Below are 25146 nucleotides of genomic sequence, written 5' to 3'. Positions count from 1 at the left end.
TGATAAACTTCAAATATCCTAACATAAATGAAAAAATAAATTAGAAAACGAAAATTGATAAATTTACCCAAAGTGAAAAGTTATTAAAACCTATAATAAAATGCATTTATAGGATAAGAGTAAGATTACACAAAATATAGTAAAACTTGTAACTTTTTTATACATAAAATATTCCACATCTCTCCACTTTTTCTTACTTTCTAAACCCATTCCATATTATATCTCACGTTGCATTTATACATGTCAAACACGAATGTCACCACTCTTCCTTTCACCCTTCATTCACAGTTTTGTCTTAATGCTATTTTAAAAAAGTACTTTTCACTTAACTTTTTTTTACTTTTTTTTAAGTATTCATCCAAGACATATTAACGTTTGTTTTTCACAACATCTTCAAATCATCAATCAAAAACTTGAAATACATGTCATTTTCTGATATCCAGTATCCTAATCATTATATGCAACACAGTATCTTTTTTCTCCATGCACCACAAAATATTTTCTTTTCATGCACAACAAATGATGTATGTTGTAAATCATCAAAAAAAAATGACATTGAATTGTGTTTACTACTTAAGTTCTCATAAACCATATGTGATTAAATTTTGAAATGTCTTATACTGTCACAATTTCTTCCATTTGTATGTCATGTCAGATTCTTTGCATCATTTTTAATAGTAAACAATCGTTTAAATATATGTATTATTGACAAGTACCACAAAACCTCACTAGGAGGACCATATATTTTTTTCTCACCACCTCTTTCTTCAAGTTTTTTTTAAACCGTATTAACCCACATGTTGGACATACCTTCAATTTAGCAAACTTATCTTTGTACAATAAACAATCATTAGAGCATGCATGTTTCTTTTTATATTCAAATCCATTGGACAAAATATCTTCTTCAACTCATAATTATGATTAGGTAATGTGTTTAGTTGTGGAAGCATCTCCTTTAATAATTTCAACAATTTGGTGAAACTTCTATCAATTCATCCATTCCTTGTGTTTTAAACTGGATAATTTAAAACTTATAATTTAAAAGTTAATATAATTTTGTCCAATAAAAGTCTTAAATACATTTTCGTGTTTTTTTAATTATCTCTTCTCTTCTGCGTTACTTTTATGATAAACTACTCCAAGATGCTTAAAAGAAAACAGAAAATTATTTTGTATTCTTCTATTGTTTTTAAATTTACTTTATCCAAACGTGTTAAAAATCACAAGAAAAATATTTTATTAAAAAACATTTCTTAATGAAATTAAGCAAACAAACCCGCATACTATAGGAAAAAATATTGCACATAAGTTGAAGATAATCTTACATCAAGGAAAATATGTATGATTATGATTTTTTTAAAAAAGTAAAAACGACAAATCTAGTTATAATGTGTAATGGTTTTTTTTTTTAATTTGTGGTTTGGATATTTGAGTCTTTGACCTACATTTACTATAATATATACCAACTTGCATGCTTTATAAAAAAAAAATAATGTTCTTTTTATTTCACTTGTCCAATTTGACTGAAAAAGATATTAACACTTATAATAGTATACCTTTTAAAATGCTTATATTAATATGATAAATTTCATTTTGAGTTACGTTTGATTAAAAAAAAAACTTTTGAGCTTGTCGTTTTTATATAATTTTTGCTCTATTTTTTTAAAAATAAAACAATATCTAGACACTTAAAAATGAGTCCCGAGAGGAACCGAGTTTCGTTGCGATTAATGTGGTGTGAAAAATTTCCCCCATAAAAGAATTGCAATAAAAAAAAATTGTAATTATAATTGTAAAAAAAAAAAAAAAAAGAGAACAATAATAGTAATAAAGTTGGCAAAGATTAGTTGACATAACGAACGCTTCAACCGCAAAATTTGTCGGATTAGAAAAATTCTTGTCTTTCTCTCTCTCTCTCTCTCTTTCATCTCATTCCGCAACAACAGCAACAACAACTCACATTTCCTCATGCATAATTTCTATCTCCTCCAAAAGGGTTAGGGTTTCTCATTTTTCTTCTTCTTCATCATCCCAAATTCCCAATTTTTTTTGGGCCTTTTTCTCTGTGTGTGTGTGCGTTTTACAATTTGCTCTGATGGAAGTTTGTAGATTTTGAATTTTGGTGAAACAGATGGATGATTGAACGAGAAAGTTGCAGTAAGGTGGAGGAGAAGAAATTGGAAGGTTGTGTGTATGATATGAGGGTTTCGTTTTTGAGGTGAATAGAGGGTAATTGAAGAAGATGAGCGCTACTAGGTTCATCAAGTGTGTCACCGTTGGAGATGGAGCTGTTGGCAAAACTTGTTTGTTAATCTCCTATACCAGCAATACCTTCCCTACTGTCAGTTCTTTTCTTATCTTTTATCACATTTATGCATTGCTTATTCATTTACGTAGCATACACATTCACACAGAGACATTAATATGATACGAATACAGACACATAAATAGTACAATCTCTAAGATGTAGAATATGAGAACACGAATCTATATATTACATAATTCTGAATTATATAAATTGAGAATAAAATTTATGTGCACAAGTATGTTTAAGTTTTTTTTATGGCTGATTCAAAATAATTTGTTCCTTATTTTTATAATCATAATAAAAATTTATACAATAAATTTGAGTTTTTACAAAATTAATGTATTTATCCTTCTTAAAGTTGTGTTAGAATCGTGCTATGATTATCAGAAATCCAACAAACATTTTTTAAATTAGACATTTTACTAATACGTATCCTATGAGTGACGTATCCAACATACATACTATTTAAGAGGTGCGTTCGAGCCTATCTTTATTGTGTTTTAGATCTTATAGTTAACGAGAAAGAAAGGTATATATATATAAAAGTGTTATTTTTTCATGTCTCTATATTGACTTTCAGTTGATTATTATTTTTGTATATGTTGACTTTGGTTGGAAACAGGATTATGTGCCAACAGTTTTTGACAATTTCAGCGCAAATGTGGTTGTGAATGGAGCCACTGTTAATCTGGGATTGTGGGACACTGCTGGTATTGCTGCTGTTTTTTGTTGGTGAAATATGGGACGTTTAAGGTTTTATAGATTTTGATTGTGTTTGTTTTGTGAAACAGGACAAGAGGATTACAACAGATTACGACCATTGAGTTATCGAGGTGCCGATGTTTTCATATTGGCTTTCTCTCTCATAAGCAAGGCCAGTTATGAAAATGTTTCCAAGAAGGTATATAACTATTTTACCTTTTCACAAACTTATACTCATTAATTAACTGCCAAAAACTTTATTATATTTCTAAAAGGCTAATAATTTGTGTATTATTTTCATTTCCAGTGGATTCCAGAGTTAAAACATTATGCACCTGGTGTTCCCATTATTCTGGTTGGCACAAAGCTTGGTAAGTTCATTTCTACCTAATTTCTTTGATATTCTAATATTATGTGTACGTTAATGGTTGGAGATCCACATCGACTATACATGAGGACAATTTATTATATATAAGTGGGTGTAAACTTCAACCCTATGAGCCGGTTTTATGGGGTTGAATTAGACTTAAAGTTGACTTCGTAACATGGTATCAGAGTCATTTTCGAACCTATCCCAACGAGTATTTGTTGGTTTCCTTCTACCGTATTAATCCAAAATATAAACATTATTGAATCATGCATTTATATAATGTGTGCTGTTCTATTAAGGGAGAATGCATTAAGAATGTTCTTTATCACTAAAAATTTTGTGGTTGTTTTGTGAATTAAGAGTTAATTGTTCTGTATTTTGAAATTTGGAATGGGATAGATCTTCGAGATGATAAGCAGTTCTTCGTAGACCATCCAGGTGCTGTACCCATCACCACTGCTCAGGTACATAAATGTTTTTTTTTCTTCTGAAGTGGTTTTTTTGTAATCAATTTCAGCTTTTTGAATCTAAAATTTTGTGATGTTCTTAAAGGGGGAAGAACTTAGGAAGCTGATTAATTCACCTGCTTACATTGAATGCAGTTCAAAATCACAAGAGGTTTAGTTTCTTCTTTGTTGCAGAGAATGGTTAAATATATAAATTGATAGAACTGAATTAACAAAGATTTAATGGGGTTTGTGTTATGGCAGAATGTGAAAGCAGTGTTTGATGCAGCCATAAGAGTTGTTCTTCAGCCACCAAAACAAAAGAAAAAGAAGAATAAAGCACAAAAAGCCTGTTCAATATTGTGATTCATTTATGTCTAAACATTTGATGTTTGTTCTCCTCTTCTTCCATTTCTTCATTAACTCTCCTTTGCCATTGAAGAAGAAGTTGGAGTCCTTGGAGCATAAAGGGCTTCTTGTCAATTCTAACTGTCAAATTTGCTTTTCATGCTATTCACATTTTTCTTAACTTGTATGTTTTACCTATTAATTAATATCACCTTATTTGCATCAATATATTTTAATTCTTTTATATTTTTATATACTGCTTTCTATATTAATTCATCCATTCTCTAATATTATTTCTCTTGTTGCTTAGTTCTATAAATAATCACACTTTTATCTGATTTTTTTATCAACAAAAATTAAATAAATTAAAAGAGATATTTTAAGATGTGTTTCAACCTTATATCATATCATATATAAATTATGAATAACATCCACATTTATGTAAAAAAATCTTCTTAATTACATCTAGTAAAAAAATCACCATTTATGATAAATTTATTGATTATCCAACCTTTTAGTTAAAAAATAGTTTGAGCTGATTTTTGATAAATTATTTAAAATCATACTAAGAATCTATCTGGATGACTCTGTTGTAAAAGGATTCTTTAGTTCATTGGTTCCTTAACATTGTTACAATCATGTTTCTAATAGTTTCTATTATTTTAATCAACTAATTCTTTCTCTTATTATATATCATATGGAATTATACAAGTTAGTGTTCATAAACTTTTTTTTTTTTACGGGAACTCATTTTCGAGGTGACTGTTCCATGCCTATGAAGCTCAAATCCTTCTCTTAAATGACGTGTCGATGTTACTGTCAGATATTCATATCGGACACTCGACACTCATATGACACTTGTAGGACACGTATCCTCTAGTACAGTTCTAACACAATTTTAAAAAGAAAAAATACATTAATTTTCTAAAAATTGAAACTTATTGTATAAATTTTTATTATTATTATAAAAATAAGAAACAAATCATTTTGAACCAGTCATGAAAAACATCTTTCTGCTCCAAAAAATAATTTGGAACATACTTGTAGACATGAATCTTTATTGTCAAATTATATAATATATAGATTCGTGTCTCCGCGTCTTACATTTTAGATATTATACATATCTTTGTATCCGTGTTCGTGTCATATTAGTATTCGTGTTGGTGTCTGTGCTATATAGCTTCATGATAATGTAACTTTTTTTTTTCAATATAGATACTAATTTTACTATTTTTTTATAAGTATAAGTATTTTAAAATGTTTTTTTGATGGTTACTAATTTAATAGTTCAACTTGAAAATAAATATATCCTTTTAATTACTACTTAAATATATATATATATATATATATATATATATATATATATATAACAAAGATCCAATCCATAATTATATTTTATTACATACACACTTGCATCCTTATGGTGAAACTTCTAGGTAGAATTTCATCAATAATAATAATAATAATAATAATAATAATAATAATAATAATAATAATAATAATATTATTTTGCATATAAAAGCATATCATTCAGAAAAATTACAAAATAAATAGTTATTTGTAACCAAAGAGAAACAATAAATATTATGATTAAAAAATATATTAAAGTATGTATATTTTTATCTTAAATAAGGTAAAAGATAAAATAAATTACAAATATTATATGAATTAATTATAACTATTAAATAAAATTTAATGAAGTCATGCAACTAATTCAACAAATATAATCATAAGATTGATGAATAAAATAAATAAATAAAAAATAAAATACTATAGTCTTGTTGGCTTACCTTAGTTATTGCTCACTTTAGTTATTGCATATTCCTCTTAATTTTCGTACAATTTTTTTTTACTCTTCTACATTACCTATCAATTTTTCTTTCATTGCACACTTCCATCAGATTTAACTTGTTATTTTTAACTTTCATTTACATTGCAATTTGGTTTTGCTCACTCTATTTTGTTATGGATATATGAGTTTCTTAGAGTTTAATAATGATTTTTACTTTTAAATAATTGATCATATAATATTTTAGTAAAATAATAAAATATTTAAATTAGTTAGAAATAACATAACATAACACATTATGTTTGAAAATATTGTAACAAAACTTTTTGAAATGTCACAAAAGCAATTTCAAACAAGAGACTTAAATCCAAGGAAAAAATGTAAAAGATTATTAAAAATCAAAATCTGATACCTAATGGAGAAATAATAAAAATTTTAGAACTTAAAATATTTTATGTTTTAGAAAAATTAAATATGTTAGATAAATAAATAAAAAATAATTTGGCTTATATTATACATATAACTTGATAACTGTTAAAATAATAAATTTTTTACTCTCCATTTAATCTTAATTTTTTTCCCCTTCAAACCTATAAAATTGGTTTTTATGATTTATGTGTTGAACAAAATCTTAAATGCTCTTTCCATGTAATCCATAATAATATTATAATGCAAGCATGTCTCACCTAAACCATTCTAAAATTAAATAAAATAAATGTTATTTATATTTCTTAAAATAAATATTATTTTAAAAAGACAAGAATATTTTTTACAAGAACTAAGACAAAAATTTATACATTTTTCAGGAATTAAAATAATGATTTCAATTTTTACAAAATTATTTTGTTATAAATTTTTCTAAACTTAAAAGTATTTAATGGTAAACTGAGAGAAAGAAGAGAAAAAGAAAAGAGAAAACGCGCGTAGTTCCTTCCTTCTTCCATTTTCGTATTTTGCGCTCCAAAAGAAAACCCTTCATTACCATGTTCGGGTTTTCGATTTCGATTCACGGCCACTTTCAGTGGGTTTCATTTTACGAATCTCACTGAGAACTGAGCCACTGATTTATCTCTTGTTGCAAAAAATCGTAAAAGAAAAAAAGGGGATAATAGGGTTTTCTCATGGCAAAGAGAAACTGCTTCGTGATTCTGTCATCGGAAGATGAAGACGATACTTCTAACGCTCCTTCGTTGAGTTCGAGCCGCAGCTATACGAAGACGAATTCGAAGTCGAAGTCGAAGTCGAGGTCCACCTCAACATCCTCTCGGGGAAGGAAGAAGCCACGTGTTTCGCATTCTCGCTCTCACCTCTCCAAACTGCACGAGGTATCAGTTTTTCACTTTCTGTGTTTATTATTTACATTGTGTTACTTAACTTTTACTAATCAGTGTGAAGACTGAGAGAGTTTGCATTTTTTTTAATGTGTGTTATTTGATGATTCTTTTTTGCAGATAGATTTATTTGGAGATGACTTCAATGAAGTGTTTACTGGGTCAAAGGTATCTGCTGGTATGCTGTTGCTGTGTTTACAACTTTTTTTAATTTTTTTTTATTGTAAATTTGTTATTTGTTTGCTTCAACGTGATGCTAATGGAATCTGCTCCTCTTAAGTGAGGCGTTCAATTTAGAAAGTAGAGTAAACTAACTTAGTCAGTGCATAACAAATCATGAATGTGTTAGAATATTAACTGTTCTTCTTCTCGTCAACTACTGAGATTACTAATTTTACGCTTGCTCACTTTAGATAAGCTAAATCTGATGAGATTACTATCCAATATGCATGCTTACATTAAAGTGAGGTGGTTGCACTTTAGAGAGTAAAGTGCATTTATGATCCTTGGATTGAAAAGCAATAGTTGAACAGGTCTTTAGTTTGTTTACATATATATTTGCATTTTATCACAATATCAACCAGTTATTTTTCTAACTGACAGTTAAAACTTCATCTTATTCTCTAAAGTGTGCTCCTTATTTTGAAGGATGCAAGTTGTAGTATCACACTGGTTCCTTTTCAATATTGATACTAATACATTGACTTTGTTAGAATGGTGAAGCTTTATTAAACCGACTGCCTGAGTTATCAACTTCACTTACACAGAACAAAAATCTTCAATTTTCACCTTTTCTCCCGATTGTTGGGCCTTCTGGATCTTTTTCTTTTCTTCTCTAATATGTTGCAAGTGCTATATGGACACAACAGGTACTCAAAGGAGCTTTGCGAAGGATTTATGGGTTGATAAATACAAGCCCAATTCACTGGAAGAGCTTGCTGTTCACAAGAAAAAGGTCAAGAATCTGATTCCTAAGTTCTTGATTTTGGCAGTGATGTGAATATCATCCCATTTTCTCCATTTTTGTGGTATTTGCAGGTTGAAGATGTTAAGACGTGGTTTGAAGAGAGGTTGAAACCTTCGAAGGTAAATCTAGGAGTAGAGCTGTAAGATTATAATTAAGTTTATTGACTTATGACTGTTCTCTTGTTTTTCACGCACTAGAATGTTTAGCTTCATAGAGATTGTTATTCTTGTAAACGTGCAAAACAAGTTTTTAGAATGTGGTAATGATAAATTAATGTTGAATTGTCAATATTTTTAGAATGTTTAAAAGTTTGACCTGGTATAAAAATAGAACCTCGTCATCTTTTGGTTGTTGGTTGGTTGTTTTGAGTCTTCTAAATTCTTCCTCATACGTATATAATTCCAGATTTTACATTTCTATGAAACTTTCTTATCATGTACTTGGTTATACTCCAAGTTACTATAAATTGTCCTCTCTGAACTTTATTTATGCATTTTATTGATTTTATTATATTCATATTGTGAGTTCCTTTTTCTTTGTTTTCTTTATGGCAAATTTACAGGGTGTCTACAATAATAATGTTCTCCTCGTCAGTGGTCAGGCTGGAGTTGGAAAATCTGTATGTAGCTCTACCATCCTCATTTAGCCTCTCTCGCATACTGGCCCAGCCACTCAGGACAATTTGGAAATGTTAATTTTTGGAGCTTCAGGCTTCTATAGCTTGGTGTTAAAATCTTCTCTTTTATCTATTACTAAATAGCACTTCACTTTACATTGATACAAATAACCTTATTTTAATGTATTTTGATAGAAATACCACGTAGTTATTTAAGCATTTCTTCTTTTCATTATGTAGGCTGCTATTCATGTAATTGCATCTCATCTGGGAGCAGTAGTTTATGGGTGGAACACACCTACACCTGTAATTTGGCAGGAGCATCTCTATAATTCTGGCACAGGTGGGTTCAGCAACTATGTTTTGATGAGCTAGTACGAGAAAATCATGATTTTAATTCACTTTAGCCTCTCGTTAAACATCTATTTTTTTCAGTGAAATGATTAGTATCCTTGAGGATGTATTGTTAAATTACAATGTGCTTTGAGTTTACATTCCAATGGGAGAAGACGGGCTATTTGTGACTTACTGCTTGTGTTGTGACCTTTTTTTTCTGACTTTTTTTTCCTTTTTAATTTTCTGATTCACTGTAGGGACTCAATACACATCCAAGTTAGATGAATTTGAAAGTTTCGTTGAGAGAGTACGAAAATATGGATTATTGCTAACTTCCTATACTGGGGAGTCAAAGCCTCCCATCATACTTTTAATAGACGATCTTCCCATGACTAATGGGAAGTCTGCTTTTGGAAGACTTAAAAATTGCTTGCAATTTTTGGTGAAATCAACTCAGATACCCACAGCAATATTGTTAACTGACTATGGAAATGCTGACTCAGTAGATTATAATGCTCGTTGCCTGGAAGAACTGAAGCTATCTCTAGAGAGTTCTGGGGCTTGTAAGGTTACATCCTTGAAGAATTATCTTCTGGTTTTTAATGCATGTTATAAGACAATATATATGTTAGACTTAGTTTGGGAAGCTTTCAGGTTGCTTTCAATCCAATTACAGCAAATTCTATGAAGAAAATTCTTTTTAGAATATGCCAAGTGGAGCAGTGCGATGTGACTGCTGAGTATGTTGATCTAATAGCAAAAACAAGTGGAGGTGACATCAGACATGCAATCACTTCTTTACAGTTTTTCTGCCTGAAACCAAATCTAGTGCATTCTTTGGCCTCATCTACTTGCTCTCATGGTCCATTGAAAGAGGAAAGTAATAAACCTGTTAGATCAGATTATGGATATTCATTGCACTTTGGCAGAGATGAAGCATTATCTCTATTTCACGCTTTGGGGAAATTTTTGCATAATAAAAGGGAGACTGGAGTTGCAACAGAATATGGTGTGTAATTCAGCAAAATTTGAATTCCATATTTTCTGTCTTGTACTTGAGGAAGCAGCAATATAACTAGGCAAAGTTAAATACTTGATATCTATATGTTACATCTTTTAACTAGTAGATTTTCTTTTGTGGTTGATCAAGATGGATTTCTTATTCGAGAAAGACTTTCAAGATTACCATTAAAAATGGATGTCCCTGAGAAGATTCTTGGTCAAGCCCATGTGCAACCTGGTTCAGTTGCTGATTTTCTGCATGAAAATGGTATTTCCTTCCTTTATGCTAGTGTGACATTCTTCGTAAAAATTGAAAACATATTTCTAAAATGAAAATGACATCTTTCTTTAATGCTCTAACCAGATTCTAATTCATGCTAATTTCTTGCAGTTCTGGATTTTTTGGATGATGAGGCAATAGATGACGCATGGACTCTGTCTTCATATCTAGGTGATGCTGACATTCTTCTTACTAAACAACGGGGTAGTTATAACGAGGCAGAGGGTGTTTTACAGTCAGCTGCTGCATCCATAGCTGTTCGTGGGGTGCTATTTGGAAATTCTAATCCACTATCCTCCAGGTTATCACTTGTTTACGAATCTTTTTTTCATATAAACGTACTTCGTCTGATGTTTCAAAAAATTCCATTTCCGACTTCTGTGTAACAAAACTTTATGTTTCTGTTATATTTAAATGTGTTTGCTTGTACAGGTGGCATGCAGTTCGGCGACCAAGGCTCTGGCAAGTTGAGAAAGCATCATTATACAAGGTAAACGCATTATGGCTCCTCTATATGTTATATTTTCTTATCCCGCATTTTTTCAATTATCTATTTGATATAGGTAATTTGGATTTTGAAATTTATCACATTTATATAGTAGTTACCTTGGGAAAGAAAAAAGGACTCCGGAGAGCATGAATGGAATATAGTACCTTCGAGTATTTTTTTATAAACGTTATTTTTGTGCTATTTACTATTTGTCTACATTATTTGATGTTGATTTCTCACTAGAAGATTCAAATGTTTCATGTTCTAGATTTTTGTTTCTCGCCACTCATGGAATTTGACATCTGTTTATGGTCTTACATTGCAGAATGAGGTGGATAGGCTCAGAATCCCTGCCTGTAAACGGTTTAGTTCTTATCATATGTCAATTATGGCCACTGAGTACATGCCCATGCTTAAATTGCTCGGAAATAGAGCATGTGGTGGATATGATGGACCGAGTCAGGAATCATTACGGAACTTGGAAATGGAAGACTTTGATTTCGACAAAATGGATTTAGATGAACAATCTAGGGGCATTTCCGATGATGACATAGAAGATTGGTAGGGATGCGATGTGTAATATATGTGGTTGTTCAGCTTGCAATCTTACTTTAATGCATAGTGTTAACAGCTTCTCAAACCATTCTTCCCTACTATTGATTGAGGGATAAAGCATTGCACAGGAAACAACAATCTTGAGTTCTGATGCGCGATCACAAGCCCGAATTGGTACTATCAAGCTTTGATGGGGAGTGAAGGGTTTCTGAAAACAAATTCTTAGTGAGAAAGAGCTGTTGTAAATATCTACTTTTGTTACTTTAAAATATTAATGTTAACGCTCGCAAACTTAATATATACCGAATTAGTAGCTACTCATGAAGCAGGAACATGGAATTGAAGTTGTTGAAAATGGTGCTTACAGATTATAAACAGTTCAAGGGGATCTTTTAATATGAGAATTGTTTTGGATATTGAATCACCTACATCAATGGTAACTTATCTCTACAAAAGAGTTAGAAAAATAATTAACATGCTTGTCAACACACAAGCATGTGGTCAATGTGCAATGATGACACTATGGAGCAGTGCAAAAGTGAAAGATACATCCTATGATGGAAGCTAGAAAGAAGAAAATAATTCCTCTTAGGATTTTAGTAATATAAGCATTAGTAACACCTCAAACACGTAGGTGAGAATGAAAAAGGATAGGTTTCTTAAATTTCATTTGATTCCTAACTTTTCAAATAATGATAATGAAAGTGATAACAATTGATTCCTAACTTTTCACAAACTTTGGATTTAAGCTTACAATTGAGAGATTTGGGGATACCAAAATACTGAAAAATAGAAGAATGAAGAATCCCAGCATCACTCCAAAAACTCACTGTTTTGTCCATTACTAATAATCCATTTTGAATTATGAAAAACAAAATCATAAATTATTATTTTATTTTTTTCTAAGATTAACCGCACCAAACCTATCATCATCCTTGTGAGAACATAAAGTGCAGCCTCGTGAGACTAATGCACTGTTGTCCTCTTTCTTTTTGAAAAAAATTCATACTTTTCTCATAGGAGTACATTACAAATTTTTCTTTAAATAAAGATTTAATGGTTGAATATGATTTTTTTTATTTCTCTGTAAATATAATTTTTCTTCCTTTTTAATATAATTTAACACTTTATTATTCTATAATAGTAGATAGTTATAAACCCTAATCCTATAATAGTAGATAGTTAAGGATGTTTTTTAAGGAAATGAAGATGTTTTTTATAAAGAAACGAAGATGTTTTTTATTTTATAAATTTTACCAAATAAAGATAAATACTTTTGTCTCACATTAGTAGTGTTTTTAATTAATTACATGTTCAGAATTTTTTGTTTTTAATTATAATTAATTAGTGGAGGAGAGATTAGGTGTTACAAGTATTCTAACTATTTTCTTTTATAACCATCTTCTTATTATAAACATTCTAAAATTAGTGGATAGTTGAGGGCACAAATAAACGACATAAAAATTAACCTTAAGAATGAAAAACTGATATCAATTTATTATGTCAATGATGTGCCTCATTTACAAGGCAATATAACAAATAAACCGATAGTAACAAATAATAATAATGCCATGCCCAAAAAGCATGAAAGCTACTCCTATTTCCTTCTACAGAAGATGGATGATGAAGTTAAACAACAAGTGGAGAGCAAGATCATCTCCAACCTGAAAACACTGTCACTATGTTATTCATTATTCATTAGATTAAAAATTGGTTTGCTTCAGGCTCTTGGACTCAGAGATAGTGTGATGTCCTTAAAAACCTTAAGCCTCTTGTCATTATTCCTCTGCAAGATTCTGCTTGTCTCATTGGCTTTATGATCATTGGAGGGTCCCAAAATTGCAGCAAGAATGGCCTCTTCAAAGTCATCATCATCAGGTAACAAATCTGTTAACTTGTTCTTCTCACCATCATCCTCTGATGAGAGCCTTCTTGTTTTGTTCTCTGGCACTGCCACTCCTAATTCCACATGCAACTTGTTGTTGCTGTCCCTCACATCACTAACTACTCTCATGGACCCTGCAGCATTTCCAGACCTTGTTCTCTTAAGGGTCTCAGAATGGTTCTCAAATGGTTCTCTCAACACAGATTTTGTTGCATAAAACGGAGGAGCTGCAACATTGAGTGAGTTCCCCAACATGGCAATGATTTGTTTGTTGGTAGCGGTAGAGGTAGCCTTAGACGGGGGCAATGTTGTGTGATTTTTGGCCATTATGTTGGAACTGATGTTCTCATCAGCAAAATCTTCATGATTTCTTGCTGAATTTGTTGCTGCTGACAAGGTTGTGTGGTGGTCCTTGCAAGGCTGGGGTTGCCATATTGATGAAGAACCCAAAAAGGCCTCAAAGAGTCTGCTTTGTTCAATCCTATCAACTCCCTTGTTCATCATCTCGGATTCAAGGTCCTTCAGCATCTGCTGTGCCCTTTCATAGGCTTTCAAATGAGAATCTGAGCCTCTAGGGCCATCCATAACTGCAGGCTTTACCCTGTACAGTGTCTCTTTTGCCTCACCAATTCTTCCTTGCTTCATCAAACAAATGCCTAGATTGCACATCTTATTGTTGTCAGGAGCTATAGACAGTGCCCTGCGATATGCCTCTTCTGCTTCAATGTAGTTGTTCTGCTGCATCAGCGCCCATCCCAAGTTTCCCTACATAAAACAAGTCCAATTCAGTATAGAGACCACAGAAAAGAGGAAAAACTATGAAAGTGAGTTAAAATTCTCTTTCCATGTGTTATTTATTCTATTCTTACCAGCAATCTCGTAGCTTCTTGCTCCACAGAGACTTGGAACTTCTTCCCTTGAGATCTTGCAGTCTTTGTACGCTTACCATTGAATGCCAACCCTTGTTGAATTAAGTACAACTTGTGCTTCAAGAGGGCTATTTGATCATCAAGTCTTCCACACCTCTGTTAAAACAAATGATTTTTTTTCAGTATCGATAGTCATATAAGTATTACAAGTATAGACCAGTTAGATCACAAATATAATAAGATGCAATCAAAAGCTTTTACAACAAAACAACATAAAAATTAGTCAGTGAAGAAGACCTACCTTGTAAAGATCCAAGAGGATGTTATCAAGAGATTCTTGGGCTTGATCTGAACATCTACTACGAAGAGATTTAATGGCTTCAATGGCTTCTCCAGCCCGATTTTGCTGCTTCATGACAATAGCCATGTCTTTCAAAGCACTGTCCACTCTATCTCCAGCATTAATGGCTGCCCAAAACAGTGGAATTGCTTTCTCCGGATCCTTATCCACCAACTGAACAACACACCAAAGAAAAACACCATTAATTCAACACTTAGAACAAAACAAAAAAGTCCCAAAGGGCATGGAAGGACATTGTACATTGCAACACACAAACAAATGACAAAAAAGGTTACCTGAACGTTTTTTGCTCTGACATAAGGAGTGTCACCAACTGGGACTTTGTGAGTGACATGGAAGGACTCAGAGCGAGTTCTGAGAACTGCTCCAAGAGGCTTCGCAGGAGAAGAAGGTGCAGATTTGGAGGGTCTGAAACCCGGAGGAACATTCCACATGTCTTGCATTGTGATGAAGTGAGAAATGATAATAGAACGTTAAAACTGTGTGGATCCGATGCTTCTTCTGCAAGAGAAGAACAAAGGGACAGTGCTTCGAAAGAGTAAGGAGAAGCTACGGCAAAAGGGAAGACGAATGAAGGAAAGAAGTGAAGGATGTGCTTTGGAGAAGACTGAGACCGTTTTAAATTTATGAAAAAAAGAGCCGTTGGAAGGGTGAGATAAGTAGCCGTTACTTAGGATGAAATTGGGTTTTTCTATTTATAACTTCATTTCCTTTGTTTTAAACTAATTCATATACCAGTTGTAAAAAAAAAAAATACTCCATAAATGTCCTCTGTATAAAACAGGATCAGATTTTAAGTAATTTTGATCCTAATTTTTCAGAATTTTTTTATTTTTATGAAGAAAAATATGGAGACCAAACTTAACTAACAACTACTCAGTTGTCTGTATTTCTGCCCATGTATACATACATACACAAGGAAATACAAACCAAAACCTGTACCAAACTGTACAGTTATATATATATATATATATATATATATATATATATGATTTCAACTTTACATTAATATTTAATTACGAAACAGACATGTAATGAGGTATACTCACTAAGTTAGGAGGGCTAATAAAAAGTATTATTAATAAAATTCTTTTATTTTTTTATTTTAAATAAATTTTATAATGCAATATATTTCACATGTGGAATTTGTAATAAATCACAATAATTCATAACAATATACTCATTTATCTAGTTTATAAATACTCATTAACTTCCTAACAAAGAAACACTTTTATATATTTATTTTATTTATATTTATATTTGCATTAAAGTCATATGTAAATATGCTAATAAGTTTAATAAAAAAAATTATGACTATTTATTTATTTAATTTTATATCAAATTTGTGATTTCTAAAAAACTGTAGCTTTTTATATTTTATAAAAAAATTAATAAAAAAGTATACCTTTTATATATTATTAATACATAATAATTAAATCATTCATTTTTTATCTATAATTTCTATATTATAAACTTTAATTTTCATTGAAGTTTTAATTAATATGTTATTTTAAACAAAGAAAGAAAACAAATATAACTTCATTAAAAATATAAAAAAAAGGAACATCACTTATTAAAAATATAAACACTTATTTAAAAACTAGTTTTTATTTATTTATTTAAAAACTAATTTAAAGATAAGTGTCATTTGTCAAAAGAATAAATAAACTAATCTATTTTAAAACTAAAATAGGTATAAATATTGTTTGTCATGATTTGGGTAGAAAAAACTTTTCATATACCATTCACAGATGCACATTTTTAAAAGATATAATTTTACTGAATCATTTCTCTAAAACTGCATTTGTGGTGAACTTGTTGGTTGGGGATTAAAACAAATTGGACATTCATGCTACACTCAGGCAATTCAGTGAAAAGCTATCTAAACCATTTTTCTCTTTTCTTTATAAATAACCATTTAAAGTACTTGATTATTATATATATATATATATATATATATATATATTAAACTACAGCAGAAGCTTGCTTATTATCTTCTGTCTGAAATAAAATTCACTTCTTTTAAATAAATGATTTGGAGAATATGGAATATGAAAGCATATAAGTTTAACAAGATGAGCTTACATTGAGTGAAGACATGCATCTACTTATTTATACATATTTTGGTACAAAGATACATACTAAGGTAAGTAGAATCACTTAAAAGGATAAGACTAAACAAACTAAATTTAAATCATATTACAGCAAATTTGAAATTGAAATGACTGAACTTGATAATCTAACACCAATCTATGACCCATTGCATAGATGGTATTTATAAGCATAATTTTCTACATGTATACCATCACAATCATAATATGTAGGAGAAGAGAGAGTTTTAATCTAAACACAACATGCCACACAGCCCAACCAAAAACATGGTCATAGTGCACGGAAACTGTCTCCTCTGTCGAGTCTTGCTGTTCCTGTGCTTGATGATTCACCCATTGGATCAGGAGATGCTGCATTCTGTGGTGATTCCCTATTTAAAGAAGAAGGCATGCCCGATATCTCCTGAAAAATGTTGTGATGCCCATAAAAGGTTGTATAAAAAACATGGATATACATGGTGCCACAAAGAATCATCAAAATACCAATAACAAAAATATGTTCTTCTACCTTCATCAAATGAAGTCTCAAATTAAATGGTCGAATCTTGCATCCAATACATGCCAGCGCAAATCTTGAATAATGAAACAACACATCAGCAGAAGCTTGCTTATTATCTTCTGTCTGAAATAAAATTAACTTCTTTCAAATAAATGATTTGGAGAATATGAGTATATACAAAATCCTACGTAGTAAAGTTAATGGACAAATCTAAAGTCCCATGTGAAGAAGGAAACAAAATAGTGTTTTGTCCAAATCAGTAAATTGCAGACAACATTTGAATTTACTGTCAATGTTAAAACAAGGAATATTGTATGATTGCCAATGTCAATGTTAAAACAAGGATATTGTATGAAATGCAAAATCAAACCACTTCCCTTACAGTGTCTCCAGTGACCTTCTTTGTTTGATTGCACTGTGCTTGCATCCAAACCACCTTTACCACTTTTCTGTTTTCTTTTTCTCAATAGGTGTCACAGCAAATCTCCTTATTTACAGTACTTTCATATCTTGTTTTTTCTAGTGGTCACACATCAATCTTAAAATACACATTTAATGCTACTCCTACTTTTTTCTCTTGTTCCTTTAAAGCCCAAATCTACACCATAGAGAATAGTACTATGATGAAACTACACCATTAATCCTCCAATGTGCCAAAAAAGATAGTTTCGCATGACAAATAGAAATCAATGTACACAATAAAACTCCAAAGAACCATATATATCAAAATCCTCACTTGATGGCTAGGTCAGTTTACTGTCCTGCCTTCATATATGTTCAAATTGGGAGAGTCAGTTAAGACAATGGGAGTACCATCCGGCAAATACAAACTCCAATCAGTAACAGTCACTGAACTGCAGACAAGTCTCAGAGTGACCATTGCGTGTAGTTATAGACAAGGGTGTATGGATTTCTTCACATGTCATAGAATCATCAAAACCATAGCTTTATCAAATGAGAAAGCAATGCAAATCTTAATCAGACAAACCAGACAAAGACTGACCTCAATCTGTCTTTTAACAGGGAGCATCACTGATTTTAAAAAATGCAAAACCTTTGAAAATAACACCCACTAGTGAAGTTGATCTAGGCTAGCTTAAGATACAACGGTATAATAACCTGAGTTGAATCCATAATCTTAATATCATGGAATTCAAATAAAACCCTATCAGACACATGATGCTGCTTCAGATGGAAGCTCTTATAGATACTTTTGAAAATTCTAATTGTTTCTGAATGGGATTTTACCCAGTGAAAACATAACAGGATTTGTTAATGGTACCTCCTCGCTAAAAAGCACCAACATAAATTATCAAAGCAAAATAGCAAAATCCTCAAGTAGTGATGATTTATCTGTGAGAAAATAGACGAAAGCTACAAATTTAGGTCATAAATCAACAGAATCTGGTCCAAGTAGAGACTTTCCAAGCAGATTTCAACATTTAACAGAGATGTAACCGAAGCTAAACGGTACCACGGTACAGGAACAACAAACAAATGAAAACAACAATACTAAAAAGAACCAAACTTGGTAACACCAACAAGTTGTTTTGAACATTGAAAGATGACTCTTTACAGATTGTTTTGAAAGGGTTTGAAAATTGGGAGAAAAATACATTGGGAAGTTGATGATAAAGAAAGTTGAGAGCAGAAAAAAGAAAAAAGAAAGAAGGAAGCTTTATTGGAGAAAGAAAAGTACCTCGTTATCTTCTTTGGTTTCTTTCATGGTGTAGGTCAATCTCACGAAGTTCCCGATCCTCCCTTCTCGCGAGTTTGATTGAAGGTATCGAGAATGTGAAACCTTTGTGCTGTGTACGAAACATCTTATAAATACATATTTAGATTAATATGAAACATGGATGGCTCATTAGCTCAGTTGGTTAGAGCGTCGTGCTAATAACGCGAAGGTCGCAGGTTCGAGACCTGCATGGGCCAAATGATTTTGTTTTTTTGACAGAATTTGTACTAAATGTTATGGATCGCAACTTCCTTCTACTATAAAGATTAATATAAGTTTTGTTTATTTGATGTTTTTGTTGAAATTATATAAAGTGTGGTAGATAAGGGTTTTCAATTTTGTTTTACCTTTTTTATCCATATTTTTTATTTTTGTTGTCATTGTTGTTAATGGAATGGAGTAGAGTAGGTTTATCATTTTTTTATTAAGTTGAACATGGTGGTTCTGGATGTGGTGAGTTTACTCCTTAGGTTTTAGGGTTTTAATATGAGAGGTAGTTTTATTTTATAGGAATGTCATTTACAAATGAAATTTACCCTATGATATTAGGTAAATAACTCGTCACTTAATCGTAAAAAAATAAGTTCATGTGATATATGAAATGATGATTAGTTAATGAAATTATCTTGAAGTTGTTGATTTTGTAAAGAATTTAAAATTCAAGGATGTTTATAAGGTTAAATTGTTGTGGAAAGGGATGAACAAAAAATTTGATAACCTTACGAAAAATTATCTTGTCTAATTTTGTTACAAGAAAAATTTGTAAAGTTGAGATATATGTCTAGAATGATATTGGTGGTGTTCTCAAATAAGTTTTATTAGCACAAACAAAACAACACTTAATTTGGAACAAAGGCATGTGAATGAGGATGATGATTGGAAGCAATTAACAATGTCCATTTTAATGACATTGAGGAAGGAATAAACTTACACATAATGATTATTTTTAATTTAAGGTTTAAGGTTGTTGTTGCAGGACAATCAGAATAAAAATGTCCCGAAAAAGAAAAAAAAAAGTTATAACTCAAATAACAATAACTAAAATAAGTTGAAGTCAATGTTTGATGAGGATAGAAAAAAAAAGAGATATTGAATTGGATCTTAATGATTCAATGTTTAAGTAGAATTTTTTTTATTAATGAGCTACATTCTAATTTTGATGCACATAATATATTGTGATCCAATATTGCAAGAAAGTTATTTAAAGATGAGTACGTGTAAAAAGTTGAAATGGTCAATTGACATTAAGTTTTTATCACTTGAATAATTTAAAGATATCATTTTAAATCATTATGTTCTAAATGGTAAGGAAGTGGATTTCATAAAAAATGATAAAATAAGAGTATAAGTGAATGTAAGAAGAGTTTTCGTTTAGAAATACTAGTCACTATGGTTGGAGGAAAACATTCTTTTGCTTCAAAGACTTGTGTGCCAATCACACATGTCTAAGAGTGTTTGAGAACAAAAAGGCAATAACAAAATGGATAACAAAAGTTCTTATTTCAAATTAAATGAAAATGAAAATTTAAAATCAAATTAAATTAAAATATCAGTGACAAATTATTGTTGCCTGAAATATTGCACTAAAAATGGTAGAAGGTTACCCTACCAATTAGTATTCTCAATTGTAGAGTTACAATGTTGAATTGAAGAGAGTCAATAATCAAAACACTTGTAAAATTCAGCACTAGAGCCTAATTTGAACCTAAGAATTGGTTTCTTTGGCAAATTGAAAAGGAAGGTTTATTATTAAATGTAGACCTTTCATTTGCATTATCGATTGTTATATGAAAACCAAATATGGAAACAAAAGTTTAGTTGTTGTACGTAGGAATTCAAATGACCAATATTTTTCTAATGACAATAACACTAATATAGACTGAAACTAAAGAAATTTGGAGCTAGTTTTTGCATAACCTACTTGAAGATATTGGTGACATGAGATTTACAAGAAAATACCGTGCACTTCAAAAAGATAGTCAATTATATTCATTTTAATAATTCTATTTTTTTTATAATAAATTACGTAAATTAAAGTAAACAAAATAATATATTAAACATTAAATTATTTTAAAATTTTATTTTACAAAATAATTTTTAAATATACCAATATAAAAAAATTATTGTACTATATTAATCAAATCATTTTCAATCTTTTCATTTAATTTTTTTTTCTTAATCCAAAGAATCTTACTTTTTACACTTCTCTTTAAATCAATTATTAAAACACAAATACCATCATTCAAGAGAGAAATTTTAGGGTTTTAAGATACCAAATTGCATTAAATTAAAAAAAAAAAAGTGTACGTATAATAAAAAATTTAAAAACATGCGTCCCTGCGCCATATAATGGAATTACAATATATCTATCTATCAATTATGTGCATGGATTTTATATAGACTAAATTAATAGGACAAAATTTAGGAAACATTTTTAATATATGTCGCACTTTACAAGAATAAAAAACGCAATTTACTCCTCTTTTTTTTATTATATATCAATTAATCTGATAACACCACTAATTCCATTTCACGTCATTAAAATTTCTTCTAGAGATGGAAAGGCATTTCTTTTTTTTACACAATGGACATATCCCCTAAATATAAAGCTCCAGTTCTTGCTAATGAAAGTGTTTGTGCATGATGGTGTATCAATCACCCAACTCAATTTGAACTTGAATAATAATGGCATGCAATTAATTTGACCAATACTATATTATACGGCAATGCCCAAAAACAGTAAATCATTCAATTTTAAGTTAGGCCAACATCTAGCAAGAACAATTCACGAGTTAAAGAAAAGTAACATAAACCACGTCTCTTTAGAAAGGGTATTCTTTGCAGCCTCAACAACCCCGTTTCTCTGTTTCAATCTTAGACACAATGGCATCAATTTTAGCTTCAGTGAGTACAGCCACAACCTACCAAGAACACTGCTCACTAAACAGAAAATCATGTCTCCTTCGGAGGGGCTTTCTTCGCAGCCTCAGCAGCTGCTTTCTCCACTTCGATCTCAGCAACGATGGCATCAATTTCAGCTTCCTCCAGTTGACGCAGACCATGCTCCTTTGTCATCACAGCAACTTCTATATTCTTCCCTCCACTCTCAACAACCTAATCACATACGATGTCAAATAAAAATCACAAGTACATAAAATCATGTTCCAAATGTATAACAAACTATTAACAGATTGATCTATTTCAGAGATTGATTGTACAGGCCAATATACAACGACCAGATTTATCAGTTTGCTCTCACAATATTTGAGGTATTCAAAACATTATCAAAAGTATTAGTGTGGATATCATGTTACGCAGCCCAAAATTTTGCATTTTTAGTGACAAAAGACACAACGTACATAAAGGCTTTGAATGCAAACAAGTCATGTATGTACAGATGTACATTTACTTCAACAATAGTGAATATTTTCAAATCAAAAGAACCAGTCTGCAGCACTGCAAATGTCAGTCTTCAATGGGATAATATTGCCCCCAAGATATTTTTCCTTTCCCAAGTATGCAAAGCACAAACCCAAAAATAGGACTAGTTAAAGAGTTCTGAGCCTAGGGCATAAAAAATACAAAAAGTATAAACAACATTGAAATCCCAAGAAAAACATTTTTCCATCTTAAATAAAATTAACTAGGTAAGTGCTCATTGAAGTAAAATATATGGTTAAACCATTAGCCAATCTTACAACATTGTTAGCCATTTGTTTGGTTTATTTTTCCCAAGCAATAAATATTTAACCATAAATATCTAAATTATAATTCTTTTCAGAACAAAAAGGGAAAATTATGTGCCAAGGATTGTGAAATAAGCAAAATAAGCTTCACTTTAAATTTCCCATCTATAAATAATCTAACTAGCACATAATAGTGTCCTAAATTTTTTTATTTATCTCTGTAAAGATGAAGTTCGCTAGCATGTATGCAAAATAAATTCATAAAGGGGAAGAAAAAGTACATCTTAATTAAGTACCCAAAAATATCCTCATCCCTTCCAACTGTCTAGCCCAGCTCTCATCTTTTATTTTATACTCATTTTTTTCACATGAAGAGCTTTTCAACCAAGTGAACCAGAAGTACCACATAAATGTATTGCATAGTTTTAGTTTGGCTATTACTACATACAATTACACAAAATCACATAGACTTCAAAGGTCATTGTTATACATCGATACAAAAAATGTGAAAGATCTAAACAATTAGATTAAATATCCGAGAAGCTATCGTGACAGTCTACAAAACTGTTATTTTGATAAATTAAAATAAATCTGATGGTTAAAGTTGAGGTTGAATGTATGTTTATTTGCATAAAGTATAGAATAATGTACCAGATAGCTTACAGACATGTATCAACAAAATCTAGGTAAGAACGAGTCACATGCTAAAAATGGTTTATGTTTACAACTGTAAGACGTTAATAATTGCATAAGGTTTGTGTTTTGATCTTACAGAAAGATAAATATTCCAAAAGAATAGTACTATATATGTGTGACATAGCAAGTTCTATAACTATATTAACCATTGTTTGTTAGAAAGAAAATGGGTCTACATCAAGAATAAAAAAGAGACAAAATCTATGTATCAACATGGGTACTTTAGGTCAGTCTAATCTAGTGAAACTGCCCAATCTATTATAAGGCATATCAAACTCTAGACAATTAGGTAGCTTATACAGATTTTGTGCTCAATCTATTATAAGGCATATCAAATTCAAGACAATTAGGTAGCTTATATAGATTTTGTGCTATGTTCGGTACATTTTAAAAACTCTTAAGTTTTGAATCCACTAAAAAGGTGTAGAAGCAATGAGAACACATCAGAGTAAACCATTCCAATCCATTTTGTCTTCCCATCAAACTCTACCTTAAAGTTCTTCCCAAGCCATAAAAAACGTTAAAAGGCAGAGCATACAAAATGCAAGGCAAGAGTTTCTAGATAAACAATAAAACCGGGTAGGGAGGTATTCATTCACAAACAAAAAACCAAAACGAAACTCACTTCAAGCAATGCACGAATAGCCAATTTCACAGTCTCCTGCCCAGAGGTCTCCTTGTAATTCTTCTCCAGAAACTCCCGAATCGAATTCGAGTTACGGCCGGTCGCGTTCGCCTTCCACGCGGAAAACGTGCCAGAAGGGTCCGTTTGGTACAGTGAGGGCGAGCCAGTGTAGGGATCAAACCCAACAATGAGGGTGGAAAGCCCAAAGGGGCGCACACCACCACTCTGCGTGTACTTCTGCTGAAGCCCCGCAATGTAACGGGTGATATATTCAACGGTAACGGGATCCTCAACGGTGAGCCTGTGACTCTGACACTCCACACGTGCCCGGTTTATGAGCACACGTGCGTCGGCCTTTAGTCCCGCGCAGGCAAGCGCAATGTGATCATCAAGATTCACAATCTTCCTCACCGTCCTGCGAAACGACAGAGAGTCAATTAGGGAGTAAGCTAAGTCTAGTTTGAAACGGCGTCGTTGTGTAGATGATCCCTAATCGAAGGGAAAGGGATCTGAAAAAAAAGTGGGAATTGGAAGGGAACCTGGAGTCTTGGAGTTTCGCGGTGGATTTCTTCTCGACTCCGAGGACGACGTTGTCGGTGCCTCGGACGCCGACGGCGGCGTTACCTTTGCGGACGGCTTCGAGGGCGTACTCGACCTGGAAGAGGTGGCCGTCGGGGGAGAAGACGGTGATTGCTCGATCGTACCTGGCCATTGTGCTGTGCTTTGTGTTTGGTACTTTGTTTTACTTCTGAGTTGGGATTGCTACCTCTCTCTGTGCTCCTCTATTCAAGCTTTTTCGCTTCGCTGAATAGAGTGAAGAAGAAGAAAACCACGATGCTGCAGCTGCTTAGGCAACAAGTAGAGTAGTAACGTGTTGGGCTCACATTGGGCCTACCCATCCAACCACTACTTTACTACTCCCACCACGGTTTTCCTAAGTCACCATCCATTATTTTAATCAACTTTTTTCTACCACACTACTTTTTATCATACACAATATCCTATTCATACTTCAATGATATTGATTCTCATTGTTGAGACTTCTTAATATATGATTAACCAATATTAATCCATAGCAAGTAAGTGCAATAATACATTGTGTAAAAACTAAAATAGTACAAATAAAATCAAACCAA

At 31.5% G+C, this 25146-nt stretch overlaps 5 protein-coding genes and 1 non-coding gene across 15 annotated transcripts; 3 read left to right on the top strand and 3 right to left on the bottom strand.

The window, feature by feature from the left end:
- Positions 1 to 1854: 1854 nt before the first annotated feature.
- RAC6 (RAC-like 6) lies at positions 1855 to 4426 on the top strand. 2 transcript variants are annotated; one of them, XM_068609627.2, is made up of 8 exons: positions 1855 to 1996; positions 2132 to 2341; positions 2931 to 3018; positions 3100 to 3209; positions 3318 to 3381; positions 3780 to 3844; positions 3933 to 3998; positions 4091 to 4426. In XM_068609627.2, exons 2-8 carry the CDS (start codon positions 2243 to 2245, stop codon positions 4190 to 4192), a joined length of 594 nt encoding a protein of 197 aa, XP_068465728.1. In that variant the 5' UTR covers positions 1855 to 1996; positions 2132 to 2242; the 3' UTR covers positions 4193 to 4426. The 2 variants fall into 2 exon arrangements, with proteins under 2 accessions (XP_068465728.1, XP_068465729.1); XM_068609628.2 differs by having other exon boundaries at positions 1858 to 1996; positions 2110 to 2341.
- A 2416-nt stretch (positions 4427 to 6842) lies between these two features.
- On the top strand, positions 6843 to 11895 carry ATRAD17 (RADIATION SENSITIVE 17). Of its 9 annotated transcripts, none has more exons than XM_090299792.1 (12): positions 6843 to 7288; positions 7415 to 7472; positions 8164 to 8249; positions 8333 to 8380; positions 8824 to 8985; positions 9118 to 9220; positions 9471 to 9776; positions 9868 to 10222; positions 10364 to 10483; positions 10607 to 10796; positions 10928 to 10985; positions 11311 to 11895. In XM_090299792.1, exons 8-12 carry the CDS (start codon positions 9898 to 9900, stop codon positions 11548 to 11550), a joined length of 933 nt encoding a protein of 310 aa, XP_090155918.1. In that variant the 5' UTR covers positions 6843 to 7288; positions 7415 to 7472; positions 8164 to 8249; positions 8333 to 8380; positions 8824 to 8985; positions 9118 to 9220; positions 9471 to 9776; positions 9868 to 9897; the 3' UTR covers positions 11551 to 11895. The 9 variants fall into 9 exon arrangements, with proteins under 9 accessions (XP_090155918.1, XP_090155920.1, XP_068465727.1 ...); XM_090299794.1 differs by having other exon boundaries at positions 6846 to 7288; positions 7415 to 7462; XM_068609626.2 differs by having other exon boundaries at positions 6855 to 7288; positions 8824 to 8880; positions 9471 to 9781.
- A 1115-nt stretch (positions 11896 to 13010) lies between these two features.
- LOC137808482 (Tetratricopeptide repeat (TPR)-like superfamily protein) lies at positions 13011 to 15323 on the bottom strand. Its single transcript, XM_068609618.1, has 4 exons — positions 14931 to 15323; positions 14596 to 14808; positions 14295 to 14450; positions 13011 to 14190 (listed from the first exon to the last, which is right to left on the bottom strand). The coding sequence occupies exons 1-4, from the start codon at positions 15096 to 15098 to the stop codon at positions 13261 to 13263; spliced, it is 1467 nt and encodes a 488-aa protein (XP_068465719.1). The 5' UTR covers positions 15099 to 15323; the 3' UTR covers positions 13011 to 13260.
- A 1418-nt stretch (positions 15324 to 16741) lies between these two features.
- On the bottom strand, positions 16742 to 19199 carry LOC137808488 (uncharacterized). The gene is made up of 3 exons (XM_068609625.1): positions 18965 to 19199; positions 17275 to 17388; positions 16742 to 17169 (listed from the first exon to the last, which is right to left on the bottom strand). The coding sequence occupies exons 1-3, from the start codon at positions 18989 to 18991 to the stop codon at positions 17038 to 17040; spliced, it is 273 nt and encodes a 90-aa protein (XP_068465726.1). The 5' UTR covers positions 18992 to 19199; the 3' UTR covers positions 16742 to 17037.
- TRNAI-AAU (transfer RNA isoleucine (anticodon AAU)) lies at positions 19127 to 19200 on the top strand. The gene has a single exon. It is a non-coding gene; the product is annotated as a tRNA-Ile (tRNA).
- A 2499-nt stretch (positions 19201 to 21699) lies between these two features.
- On the bottom strand, positions 21700 to 24850 carry PAD2 (proteasome alpha subunit D2). Its single transcript, XM_068609624.1, has 3 exons — positions 24550 to 24850; positions 24011 to 24425; positions 21700 to 22117 (listed from the first exon to the last, which is right to left on the bottom strand). Exons 1-3 carry the CDS (start codon positions 24720 to 24722, stop codon positions 21956 to 21958), a joined length of 750 nt encoding a protein of 249 aa, XP_068465725.1. The 5' UTR covers positions 24723 to 24850; the 3' UTR covers positions 21700 to 21955.
- Positions 24851 to 25146: the final 296 nt, after the last annotated feature.

The sequence above is a fragment of the Phaseolus vulgaris genome, chromosome 3 (genome assembly GCF_051622355.1).
Source record: "Phaseolus vulgaris cultivar YP4 chromosome 3, ASM5162235v1, whole genome shotgun sequence".
Classification (NCBI taxonomy): Eukaryota; Viridiplantae; Streptophyta; class Magnoliopsida; order Fabales; family Fabaceae; genus Phaseolus; species Phaseolus vulgaris.
Note: the sequence above shows the minus strand (reverse complement) of the source record. Positions and strands in the feature narration are given on the sequence as shown.